Source organism: Gossypium arboreum, chromosome 11, assembly GCF_025698485.1.
Source record: "Gossypium arboreum isolate Shixiya-1 chromosome 11, ASM2569848v2, whole genome shotgun sequence".
In the NCBI taxonomy this organism is placed as follows: Eukaryota; Viridiplantae; Streptophyta; class Magnoliopsida; order Malvales; family Malvaceae; genus Gossypium; species Gossypium arboreum.
Window position 1 is genome coordinate 5962221 of NC_069080.1, and position 13867 is coordinate 5976087.

The window sequence follows — 13867 nt, forward strand, 5'->3', positions numbered from 1 at the left end:
ATGAAGATAGATAAACGAAATAAGTATAAGTACATGGAATATAATTTATGTTAAGTTTGATATAAACTATTACCGAATAAATATACATAAAATATATGGAAATGATGGAGCATGAAATATTGATATAATGAAATGAATGATATGTACTTATGAAGAAACGGTAAGAGATATATGATTATCTTTGATATGTTGATACAAGAAAATTATGTAGGTAAAGACAATTATTAAACTCAAGTGTGACATGTCGAGAAAATAAGTATATCAATGTTGAATTTATATAAAATATGTACTAGTTTACTAACAATGTCGTTTTTTGATGCTTATGTAACGCCCCCTTACCCGAGACCGTCGTCGGAGTCGAGCACGAGGCATTACTAAACTTATTTGAGCACTTAAACAAATTCGGACAAGCTGTCCAACTGCATCATAGTTGCTTAAAAATTCATATCTCGAGTTCTGAAACTCGAAATCCAATTCCGTAAATTTTTCCTTAAACTAAACTCATATATCTATTTACTAATTTTTTTCTAGAATTTTTGCTCAGGCCAATTAGTACAGTTTATTAGTTAAAGTATCCCCTGTTTCAGGGTTTGACTGCTCTAACCTCTGTGTATTATGAAGCAGATATCTCCCTGTACAGAGTTTCAATAACTATGCTGTTTGTTTCTAATAAAACTAGACTCAATAAGGAATCTGTACATATAAATCATGACTTCTAATTATCTTTTTACAATTTATGGTGAATTTCCAAAGTCAGAATAGGGGATCCAGAAATCGCTCTGGCCCTGTTTCACAAAAATTTAAACATCTCATAAAATATAACTCATATACCTATTTTGTTCCATTCATATGAAAATAGACTCATAATTATTTAATTCCATATTTTATTCATCATCTAATTATATCTCTACTATTTTTAATGATTTTTCAAACTCACGTCACTGTTGCTGTCTTAATCTATTTATGGTAAATTTTACCTATTTCATGATTTCCATGGAATAACTAGCATTTAGGCATACATAACACCAAATATGTCCTTGATTAGCCATTTCAACAGTTAATCATTATCAAGCATTTCCATACCACTCAATAACCATATCATAAGACTATATACACAAAATGATTATAATGTTATACATGCCATGCTCAAAATATACAAACCGTTATACCAAGATGATACACGGATAGTGTGAGCGAGCCTCCGACAGTTCCTGATTTCCGAGCTGGCTTGTCAAAACTACAAGGAATGAAAAGGAGGGAGTAAGCATAAATGCTTAGTAAGTTCACATGCAAATAGCAAGTAACACAACTATATAAGCAAACATAAAACATCATTTTCATAATCATCACCGAGACATTCATATCACATTTTCATTTACCATCTTACCATATTGTTGTTATGTCGAGTTTTCAACCCGAGGGTTAAGTACAAACCTGTTCAAAGTATTCATTTCACGAAACTTACCAATACGTCCCTTTCATCTCTAGTATTCCTCCATTTGAGTAGAATTTTACCCGTTAAACACATCGGAATAAAATTCGAATACATGAAAAGTTTGCACATAAGTGCCACATATGTAGCCAAGCTACCATGTAACCCGCCCATAAACGAACTCGGACTCAACTCAACGAGCTTGGGCATTAGCATCCATAAGTGAACTCGGACTCAACTTAACGAGCTTGGATGCCTAGTTACATTTCTCGAACTTGGACTCAACTCAACGAGTTCGGACATTCGCATCCATAAGTGAACTCGGACTCAACTCAACGAGTTCGGATGCCCAAATATCCTAGTGACATATTACTTGTATCCTAATCCATTCCTAAGGTTCAACGGGACCTTTTTCCCAATCATGTGTCTCAACTATCTCCTACGGAATGCTGATACCGATACTCAGTAGTATTTCACATTTTCCAAGTATATCACATAATTTGACATATTATCAAACAATTATCACGAGTATAATATTTCATAATAATTATCATATCATTTAAATAACATAAAAATGTTTAAAATAATAACTATGTTACCAACATTTACATATGAACTTACCTGGCTGATTTGTAGAAGATATTGAAATTTAGGGACTATTCCGCAACTTTTTCTTTTTCTCGTTCTTCTTTGGATTCTTGATCTATAATATAAAGTATTTTTACTCATTAGCATTTATTTGAATTCTATTTCACTTCACAATTTATGCTGTTCAAATTTCGAAATTGCACTTTTACCCCAAAATTTATAGTTTTTACAATTTAGTCCCTGCTCATCTCACCCATCAATTGAACTAATTTTTTTCTCAATTAAAATTTTATTTTATCATTATAAATTATTTCATAACCTTTGATATTCTGAATTTCAACACTAACATTTAATTCACAACTTTTTCACAATTAGGTCCTAAATACCATTTTCTATCAAAATGACTTAATAAAACAACCTTAATATGAAATTAGAACTTCAATTTCATAATAATTCATCATATACTGCCATTACTCAGCCAGGGTAACTTCCAATTTCACCCACCAAATCAAAAACTAATGAATTAGATGATTGGACCTAATTACAAAAGTCTTAAAATTACAAAAAATATAAGAAAAGGGCAAGAAATAAACTCACATGCAGTGAAATTGTGCAAAATCAGCTTAAAAGCTCTCTCCCATGGCTATCTGGCCGAAATTATGAGAAGAATGGCCTAGAAATCTCTTCAATTTCAATTTATTTGTTTAATTTTGTAAATTTACCATTTTACCCTTAGTTCACCTGATTCCAGATTTTTTTTTCTTGCTTATGCTGCCTCATCCATTCCCTTTATGCTAAGTTGCCTTTTAAGTCCTCACTCATTTAACACTTGAGCCATTTAATCATTTTATCAAGTTTTGTACCTTTTTCAATTTAGTCATTTTCAATTAATTGACTATCCAAACTTTAAAATTTTCTAACGAAAACTTAATACTAACTTATTTACACTCCATAAATATTTTTAAAAATATTTATGGCTCGATTATGAATTGAGGCCTCAATACCTCGCTTTTTATTACATTTTATCTACAACTTCCTATACTACATAATTTCATTTAATTCAAAATTATTTCTAAAACCACACTTAACATTTACTTACTAATATCTAAACTCACATGTCGATTTAGTGATTTCAAATCACTGCTCGATATCAACGAATTTAGGCCACATACTTATACAAGTGCCAAGTCGTTGATTGAATGGTAATATATTTATTTATATGATACATTGAATCGGAAAGTATTTAATTGAATTTTTTTAGGTGATCTGCAAATTCTAGTAATGCCTCGAAACCCTGTTTCGAAGTCGAATACGGGTTAAGGGTGTTACACATTTGATATACTATTCATACAACATTTATTCATTTAACATTTCATCTTTCCATTTCAAGTGTTCATTTCAAATGTCTCTCTTTACATATCTATCCATATAAAAATTTCGTACAATCACTTCATATAACTATTTTCATATAATCATTTCATATACTCATTTATATAACAATTTTGTATACCCATCTCATATTACCATTTCGTAGAATCATTTCATATAACCATTTTGAGTAACCATTTCATTTTACACATTTAACATGTAATCATTTTGTATATCACATTTTGTTTCAATATTTCATATCAAATTCTCCATTAACTGTCTCATTCCATATAGCCATTTCGTTTTTCATATTTAAGACCTGATGAACCAAATGAAATAACATTGAATACGCGAGAATAATGCTCACACAAAGTGTAACTGTAACTGTAAATGCTCATACTAGCTATGAAATAGGCCTGTTCACATGAGTTGTGGAGAATCCGCAACAAATGTAGGACCTCAGCCATCGGTAGGACATCCAAGACCAGCAGTCGAACTATAATAACCCTAATGACATGTCATTTATATCCTAAGCATTCACGAGGTTCATACAAGTCATTTTTCATTTCCAAATAAATTTTCATTTTTATTGTACCACAACAAGCTCACAACCATAAAATTTTCATTTTTCAACATAATCATAATTTAGTCAATATCACAATTTAGTACAAAATCACCAATTGTCATTTATTATTAAATTTAAACTATGCTAACATGAATAATAGTTAACATGTTACCAAAAGTAACAAATAACTAGTTTAAACAATATACGAACTTACCTAAACAAAAACGGTTACAAGTATGATGTCGGCGACTATTCTATTAACTTAGTTGACTCCCAACCAATCACATTGCAGAACTCATATTCCACATCTTTCGAGCACACTTGGCGTACCATACCTATGGTGATAACTCGCATATGGCGTGGCCTTAAAGACACTTTAGTCCCTTACAACTTTAACATATACTTAGTAGGCACATCATGCTCAATTAACATTTTGATGCGTACTCTTTGCTTGTCATACTCTTTCTTCAATTGAAGAATATTACAAGAATAAATCCTTAAATACTTCTATGGGCGGATGCTTTATGTGCCAAACATTAGTTCGCCAGAAGCTTATAAATTGGCAAACTAACTACCAAAGTGGGCCAAAACAGATAACCTTCACAACTATTTGTCTTTCTCTTGAATCCGCCAAATTTGGGATGTGACGGGTTAAATATAATATGGCATTTAACAGGTTGGATGTTGGGCTAATTATTTCGAGTAGAGGTTTTCTCTAAGGTGATTTGCTTTCTCTATATTTGTTTATTTTGTGCACTGAAAGGCTCAATTTTCTTCTACAGAGCTACATGATATTTCTATTTGTAGAGGGAGTTTGAGTGTCTCACATCTTTTGTTTGCCGATGATAACTTCCTCTTTTTCAAGGAGAAAGATGGGAAGTGCCAATTCGTTAGGACTATTCTTTCTACTTATGAGGCAACTTCGGGTCAATCTATTAATTATCATAAATCTAGAATTCTATTTAGCTCTAACACCGAACTTTCATATAGACAAATGGTGTGCTCTTCTTTGGAGGTCTGAGCCACTTTGAACCATAGTCATTATTTGGGGTTGCCATTGCTTGTGAGAAAGGAAAAGAAATAGGTGTTCTCCTTTCTTTGGGATCATTTGAGTAAAAATATTTATAGCTGGAAGAATAAACTTCTGTCAAAGCTCAGGAAGGAGGTGGTTTTAAAAACAATTGCCCAAGCGTTATCGATTTTCTGCACGAGTGTCTTTTTGCTCCCCTTAATTCTTGTGATGCTCTACAAAAGATGGTGAACTCTTTTTGGTGGAGTTCGAACTCTAGCGTTCGAAGGAATATTCTCATATTGGCTTAAGAACTTCCAAAACACCTTTTCCTTGTCATCGTATCCCTTGGCTAACCATGTTTGCTTTTTTCCTCTGAAGCATTTGAATTGCTAGAAATGCAGTCATCTTTGATACAACCTTAAGTGTTAGTGATATTCAGTCTAGAGCTATCTCTCTCACTGTGGAATTCTTCACTCTTTCCTATGGATCTAGATTGTGGTTATCCCTTATCTTTTCAAGCCAAGCAAAATCCCCTTACAAGGTTTGTTCAAAGTTAATTGTTGACAGCTCCTCCCTTGATAATACAGGAGTCACTAACACGAGAGCCATTAAACATGATTAGTGGCAATTGGGTTGCTGATAATCACTTTAACCTTGGCGCCACCACCAACATTATGGACCAACTCTGGGTTGTTTGGGACCGACCTTTATTCGCTCAGAGAATGAACATTACCAATGTTATTGTTAAGCTTGGTTGTTATTGATCTTATGAAACAAATGAAAACATTTTACTCGGAGCTCATTCATGATTGCAGAACTTTATTGATGAGATTTCTCGGTACATACGTCCAACAGACCTTTTGAGAGGGTAACCACTATGCTGACACTATAGATAGAGCTAAAAATTAATAACGATCTTAGTCGATTATCGAATACTAAGATCACAAGTAACTTCATGTTGTTTCTTTTGATATCCCAAAATTTATGCGTTCTTAAAGCTCTTCGATTATGGGAAAAAAATACACAGGATAGAATGGAAGATCAACCTCCACGCGCAAAACTCAAGAGACTAACCTTAAAAAAAGTAGAACAAATTCGAAATCGAGAACCATAACCACAATACTCGCACCTTATCAGTTTCCAACATATTAGAATCCATAAAACCTTTGAAATGAAAGTACAATAAAGAAAACAATTTTTTTATCAAATAAGGAAAAAAAATTATGTAAAAAAGGGAAAAAGTCTAAATCGATGAATTTCAAATATTAACTCCCATTTACTCGTCGCCTTAAATGTTTGTTTGCCCAAGCTAAGCATTTAACCTAACAAAACTAACAAAAAAATTTACAGCGAAAATGTACAACAAGACCTGGTGCGTGTAAATGAGAGAATTTAATCGTCAAGACGCTGGATCTCACCCATCAAAATACGGTTGCTTGTAACCTTAAAACCAAGCAAGGCAGGATCAATTTGTCTTCCCTTTTTCCCTTTTTTCTTGCCACTTCGTCCAGCTTGTGAAGCACCATCAGATGATGGTGGCTCAAAAGCAGAGCCATACACGGGGACCTCTGCCCCATGAAGAGCCGGCTTCTTAAGAATCTCCATGAATGATGCTTCAGACAGTGCAGCCTCATTATAAGATGAGGTCCTCCTCATACTCACATCTATCTTGCCCGATGCCTCCGTTTCTACTGTCCTCTTTGCCTGACTTGTAAGGCTTTTCTGCTTCACAAATGGCACTGTGTTTTGATCGGAAAATACATCCTGCGATGATGAAATCTGTGCAACTTTATCAACCCCTTTTGGCACTCCAGACAGTAACCTACCAATAAGACGAGCTTATTTAGATTAGATGGCTTTATAAAAAGAGTTAGTCGGATGTGCACTCGTGTCAAATGTCAATTATGAAGGTGACTCGTCATAGCGGTTTAAATAAAATCCCCCCCCCACCAACAAAAAAAAAAAAAATTCACCAACATCAACATTAGAGAGAAAAGAGTGTCACCTATCATTAGGAGGGTCTTCTACAGATTTCTCTAATCCAATTTCATTACTGTACAACCTGCCATTCCCACCTGCACCATTTCACTTTTATGATTTAATTCATACAAAAAATAAAAAAACCTAAAGGCCATTTAATGAGATTTTTTTTTTTTTTTGAAGATTACCGGTACTAAGTGAATCGTGACGGATATGGGTTCTACTTTGTAGGTCAGCACAGTCCAAAGGCATCTCTACTTGCTCTAAAATATTGTCCTCAGACCCCGACACAGAACCAGTCCTTGAAAGCATGCTTTTCAATCCATTTTTCTTCTCCTTCCCCTCCAGTTCGCCCAATTCCTTATCCACAGCAGATTTTGACACTAAGCTAGCATCTGCATAACTACTAGAAGACAGATCTTCAGCGCCCAACAACAATGACTGATCTTCAGCAAAAGAACCCGGATTGGATTTATGAGGCATTCGTTCACAGTTAGCCACCTGGTTGACACCACCACTGGCAGCAACTCCAAACAAATGATCTTGCAATAAGGCACCTGAATTGGAATTTTGAGGGCCTTCCAGATATGAGTTGTTTACATGAACTTCCTGATTCGAGAAATGAGTAAAAGGAAAATGGGAAGCTTGTGGCTCAGAAACAGGCCAAAAGCTTTCCCTGCCTCTGGAAGATGAAGTAGAATACTGATAATCTCCTTCTGATGACCTTGTCGATTGAATACCAAGTTTTTGGTGAAGAAGGTCCATTAAAGCTTTTTTAGACTTTTCATGAATCCCTCCAGCTGATGCCCAAGTGCTTGAATCAACTTCAGACTCCCTTCTTTGCAAATCTGCTTCAAGATTTAATTGTTGCATCTGTTTTCCACCCCAACTATTTTCTAGCTGCTCATTTTTCCCAGAGTGGTAGACTAAATCTGGACGAGATGCATATGCATCACCCAAAGTTTGTTGGCTAAAAGTGTGGTTACCAGAAGAAAATGGACCCAGTTGGTTGTTAGAGTGCATATAGAGATGTTCAGCAAGATCTAGAGAATTTACATTGTCTACTTTCATCCCAGGAGCAGCAGCAGAATGAGCAGACCTGGCAAATGCTGTAGGGCTGGGGTCAAAAGTCCCTCGCTGCTGTTGCTCCCGCAAAGCATGATTCCTTTTAATATTGCTGATTTGCTCTTCAAAAGATGAAAGCCTCTTCTGGTGAAGATCTGAACCATTCAACTCCATTGATAGAGCCTGGGGATGAATGCCAGGATTCCTAACAAACTGACCAACTTCATCTACAGACAAAGAACCAGCAAGTTGTCTATCCTCCTCCATTCCTAATTGTTGGCTCAGCGACCTAGATAACTGCTGCACTTGAAACTGCTCTCTTTGAAGACGGAGCTGATGCTCCAAAGGAAGCATATTGCCATACTTTGCTTGGGACATGAAATCCAAAAAATCAGCCTGTTGCCCTTGGACTGCACTCTGGTTAATCTTTGCTTGGATGATCTGCTCCAGTGATGGATCCAGGTGCCTTGATGCTTGAGAATTATTCTGCAATTCACTTAGAAGATGCCTTTGTAACTGAACCTGATCAAGTTGGATGTCTCTAGCAGCATCAAATACATCCTGACCATAGCCAGGATCAGAAATCTGATGCTGGAGCAATTGATCAAGAAGAATCTGTTGAGCTTGAGAATTCTGCTGCTGTAGATGTTGTTGTTGCAACTGCTGCAACAGTTCAATTTGGTGGTGACGAAGCTCCTGCTGCCGCTGAAGTTCCAACTGTCTTTGATGCTGCTGAAGTTCCAACTGCTGCTGCCGCTGAAGCTCCAACAGACGTTGATGCTGCTGAAGCTCCAACTGCTGCTGCCGCTGATGCTCCAATTGCTGCTGCCGCTGATGCTCCAATTGCTGCTGCCGCTGATGCTCCAATTGCTGCTGCCGCTGATGCTCCAACTGCTGCTGCCGCTGATGCTCCAACTGCTGCTGCCGCTGATGCTCCAACTGCTGCTGCCTCTGAAGCTCCAACTGACGCTGCTGGCGTTGTAGTTCCAACTGCCGCTGCTGTTCAAATTGAAGTTCCAAAACATGTTCCATATGCGGAGCTGAATGATGGACTGACTGCTGATGGTTGAGATTCTTGCTCTGCATCAGATCAAAACTATGGATGTTCTCCACACCAAATCCGGTCGAATGTGGGAGGGCATGAAAGAAATTATTTTTCTCTTGCAGAGGTTCATTGGGCAACTTTTGTGACATTAAGTGCTGTACCAGGTCCAAACCATTGTGTTCTTGCTCCCTGTGAGATAATGGCCTAGCACCAGTAGTGCCTAGATGAATGTTAGGATTAAACACAGCATTTCTTCTATGATCATCAGACCAAGCCTCTGGGAGCAACTCATCACCCCGATGAGGTGCATTGGTCTTTGAAAATTCATTTGCAATGGATAAATGACTTGCAGGATGACGCAAAGGATCTTGCATCTCAGCAGAAACTTTCAAATGGTCAGCACCAGCACTTCCAGGCCTTCCTGGAAAAAAGATTTCTGCATCACACGTGGAAAGGCAGGCATCATTAACAGAGTCAATTATTAACAATATAAACAGTAGGGGCAACCCATTGAACTTACCATCAGCTTGTGCAACAGCAAAATTATGGATGTTTGGATCTTCATAAAATTGGTGCTCAGAATGATAACTTTGAGAAGGCCCTCTTAAATGAAAGTTAGTACCAGATGCCTCAAAAGGTGACAAAGATTGCTGCTGCTCATGTCCAATGGCAGATCCCTGAGCAGGAGCAGGAGCAGAAGAAGATATGGTCTCTTCCAAGCTCCCTTCAAAACGATCAGGTACTCGCATTCTGGTATCTGCACTAACACTGGAGGCTGAACCAGGATTCCTTCTTAGGTGAGGCATGACTTCACCAAGTTCTTGGAAAGGTGACCCATCAGGAGCATTTGCCAATCGAACAGGTAAATCTGTACCAAAATAACCTTGCTCAAACCATGAAATTATGTCGATCCCCAAATACGGTCCCTGAATTACCCCTTGAGGATCAAGATAGCACAGGCTCATATCCTCGGGAGGCATAGCACTTTCCAGTGAATGTGCAGGAATATTGCCCTCAACATTTATCGAGTTACAGCCTAGAGTAGGCTGTAGTGACGGAAAACCAAACAGAGAACTTGAGTCTTCAGGAAGCTCACCCCCTCCAAATTTCATGGATGATCCATTGTTTTTCACATTAGAGCCCTTTTGTATTTTCAAATCAGCTACTTGCCGATTATCAAAAGATTTTAATTCATCCATGTAATTTGTCGAACCACCCATCTCCCTATCTGACCCCAAAGCATTGGTTACATCTACATCAGATGGTGGCATGCATCTCTGTACACATTCTTTTGAACTATTCATTTCTGTAATGACAAACAAAAAATTTCATTAATATTATCCTTAACGGACTGCTGATAGCCAACAACTAAAATCGAAAGTTTCCTACCCTTGCTCATAATCATCTGTGAATCTGACACATAAAATGTCTCAGCATGACTCCCCTCAAAATTATTGTTTACAGCAGCCTTCTCACCAGGTTCAACACTATCCTTCATGTTAACTGAGAAACACTCTTTTCCTTCACCTGAAATCACAGGGCAAATAACTTATCCTGTCAAAGGTATCTTAATTATTTACTAGGTAAGTAAGTTACAACATAAATGAAACACTAGAAGCAATGCTATCATTTGATCCCTACTTGCATCCATAAATGAGTTGTAGACCACTTCACTGCTTATTGTTTTTCCTTTCCATATATCTCCAAGGACAGCCTGTAAGAATCGCGCAAGAAGATTTTAGGCAACCATATAGAAGGATAAAGATGAGTACATTCTTCTTCTATAAATCAAACTAGATGGTTCAGACCTCTTCCTCTGCATCAGGCGGAACAAATGCCAAAGGCACAACAATTTCTTTTTGTGTTACTGTGGATAAATGATCCATCTCATCAGGTAGGTTGTCAAAATTTGGAGCAGTCCTTTGTTTGCGGTACATGTCAAGGAGTTTTCCTCTTGGGTAGGAATATGCATTAAGGGTCATGTTTTTATCCACAGGAAGAGCTCCAATAACAGAAGCAGATTGTGGCCTCCCAATTTGTAGGCTCCCATTGGAATTTGGCCTTCCTCGTCCTGCTGCAAAACCCACATTTGATCTCTCCACTCGTCCCCTCTCCAAACCAAATCCTGGAGCACTGCGGTAAGAAGCAGACCCACCTGCATGAACTTCCAACCGATGACGTGGCCTCCATTTATCACGAGAATCGTTCTCGCGCTCAGAAGCTGTGCGTCCCCCACCAGCAATTGCATGTTTGTCAGAAGGGGCATCTTCCTTCTTAGCATCTGTCCTCTTCTCATTTCGAGAATCCTTTTCTTTGTCTTCAAGACCCCATCTCGAAGACCACTTGTTGTCCCTTCGAGATTCATGCCCTGAACTACGATTACTAACATCTTGACGTCGTTCTGAAGGCAACAAAGTCCTATTTTCAGGAACATCCATTGTTGAAGAAATATCAGTGCGACGATCTTCTTTTCTGCGATCTCTTCGACCAAGTAAGCTTGTTTCCCTCTCCTCTTCACGCCAATGTCGGCTGCCTTCAAGATCAGGTGCAGTCCTCCTCCATTCTTTCTTGTCCTGAGAACTATCTAAACGCCAACTATCTTTCAGATTTGGGTCACCAGGGGTTCCATGAGGCAACAAATTCGGAGCTTTTGTATCCTGTTAAGAGGAAACAAATTATAAAACTGAAACAATACAAACCAAAATGAAAAATAGCCACAAGCTCTAAGTCAAATATATATTTGTGATGAGCATAATAAACCAAGAAAATAAAAATAATTTCTTCAAATCTAGTCAAGCTACTTTTTTTTGAAACCATATACACTACTTACCCATACTTCCACTACAGAGAAGTAAATGAAACTAGAAACTAACAAATTAAACACCCATATGGCAACCAGCACCCTTAAAACATTTGATAAGAGAAATAAAAGTGCCATACCCCAGATACTCCAACAGTTAATGTCTTTGCTTCAGCTACTTTAGAGTAGAGCCACTGTGGGGACAGAGGTATGCTGCTCTCCGAAGTTGGTTGATCTATTGGTGACAATAAAAAAAAAGTTAAACTCTTGCAAGAAAAGAGCTTCCTGTGATTTTAAAAATACAAGATTTCAACATTAAGATAAATATTATTACCTTTGTTGTCATCAAGTAGCCCAGTCAGTCCTTTCTCCTCCAAGTTCCTATCCCAAGCTTCATCTAACAATAACAGAAACTAAGATAAGTACTGCATAGGTGAAGCTGTAGAAACTGTCTAACCTCACTTTTCAAGCTTGTATTCATGCAGTCCTTAAAACAAAAAAATGCTTTGAGATTGAACTGCCAAATTTCCTAAATGTAACAGATGAACGTTTCTTTGAATAATCTTTCCGTATAATTAGAATAAAACGTGCCGTAGTACTATATATCAACTTCAGGGCCGTCAGTTAAAATTTCCCAATAATTTTTAGAAGTAACTAAAGTGATATTCTCTAATCACTGGAGAATTTGAAAGGAGCGATTTGAGCTGATACAATTTTACATAGAAACAATCGTGAATTTCCCTTTTTTCCTTTCTGGCGAAAACCGTTAAATTAATGCGCGGTAACAGAAAGCAATTAAACAAAATTGAACGAGATCTTAGGGGAAAATAAATGAATCATCAACGCAATCTGAAATTTAGAATTAATAAATTAAACTATTCAAATTCAAATAAAGAAAAACTTCGTAAACGGATAAAATTTGAGACAAACGTGAGGATTGAATTAAAATGTGAAACCACCGCGATCGGAATCCAAAAAGTTAAAAGTTGTAGTATAAAAAACGAGAGAACGAAAACTAAAACGAAAAAAAAAAGGAAATGTGTCAATACCTTTAGCGAAGTGGTCAGAGCCGATTTTTGAGGGTAAGAGATCATCGGGTAGATCGAGTTTTCCGTCAGCCATCGAGACTGTGAAAATTGATAGAATCTAAAAGGCAGAGATCGCAGCGGGCAATAGGCGGCGTTCAAGGTTCTGGAAAATGGCGACACAGAGTGAGATCAGATGGCTCAATAGCAAAAGAGATAGAGGATTTGAAGAGGGAATGATTCTGCAGAGAACGAAAGAGCGGAAATGGCTAGGGTTTCTAAAACTTGAGGTTCGGGTCTGATTTTGATAAGGACGAACAGGATTTTGTTTGTTTTTTTTTTTTAAGGAGAGACCTTGGATGATAAATAATAAATAAAACAAAACTTATGCGTTTCGTTTGAAATGGGGAGTTTCCCTTTCGGGATGGAAAAAAAAAAAAGAGAGAAATATATGAATATTTTATATTATTTTACTTGAAATTTAAATGTAGCTATAAAATATATTTTTGATAATTTTTATTGTATTTCTTATTAACTATATAAAACATAAAAAAATCAAATTTACTTATTATTGCTTACTCCAATTTTATGCTGTTTACGATTTTTAAAAGATTAAATCAATATTTTGAAGGATTAAATATAATTTTAATAATTTTATAAATTATAAAAATTTAAATTAAAAATTTATCATTTTAACCCTAGATTTCTACTAAGCTCGGGCACCGGTATTGTCAGTTGTTACTCCAATTTTATGCCCTCCTGCATAAGCCATATAGGTATAGTGGTATCACTTGGAGTATTTACCTTCAAAACAAAGGTACAAACGTATTGCAAATATATATATATATATATATATATATATAAGTTGGAAAAACATTTACAATGCGCATATGATGTGTACTACGTGATTCTCAAACCAAAATAAATGATGCCCGCACAATTGCTTTTTGCACAAAAATGTTTTATATCTAATAAAATGTATTGTTA

The 13867-nt window shown here is 36.6% G+C and overlaps 1 protein-coding gene across 1 annotated transcript; it reads right to left on the bottom strand.

Annotated features, from left to right (window-relative positions):
* Nucleotides 1–6095: 6095 nt before the first annotated feature.
* Nucleotides 6096–13303, bottom strand: LOC108473321 (protein ESSENTIAL FOR POTEXVIRUS ACCUMULATION 1-like). The gene is made up of 10 exons (XM_017774816.2): nucleotides 12905–13303; nucleotides 12190–12252; nucleotides 11996–12090; nucleotides 10864–11712; nucleotides 10697–10769; nucleotides 10445–10582; nucleotides 9576–10361; nucleotides 7134–9491; nucleotides 6971–7040; nucleotides 6096–6787 (listed from the first exon to the last, which is right to left on the bottom strand). The coding sequence occupies exons 1-10, from the start codon at nucleotides 12975–12977 to the stop codon at nucleotides 6358–6360; spliced, it is 4935 nt and encodes a 1644-aa protein (XP_017630305.1). The 5' UTR covers nucleotides 12978–13303; the 3' UTR covers nucleotides 6096–6357.
* Nucleotides 13304–13867: the final 564 nt, after the last annotated feature.

What these genes read in the sequence shown, in the direction of transcription:
- LOC108473321 (XM_017774816.2), bottom strand. Translation starts at nt 12,977, where the DNA reads ATGGCTGACGGAAAACTCGATCTACCCGATGATCTCTTACCCTCAAAA. An exon ending in CTCTGACCACTTCGCTAAAG is followed by an intron (nt 12,253 to 12,904) that starts GTATTGACACAT and finishes TGTTATTGTTAG; the next exon opens with ATGAAGCTTGGGATAGGAAC. An exon ending in TCACGATTCACTTAGTACCG is followed by an intron (nt 7,041 to 7,133) that starts GTAATCTTCAAA and finishes GAAATGGTGCAG; the next exon opens with GTGGGAATGGCAGGTTGTAC.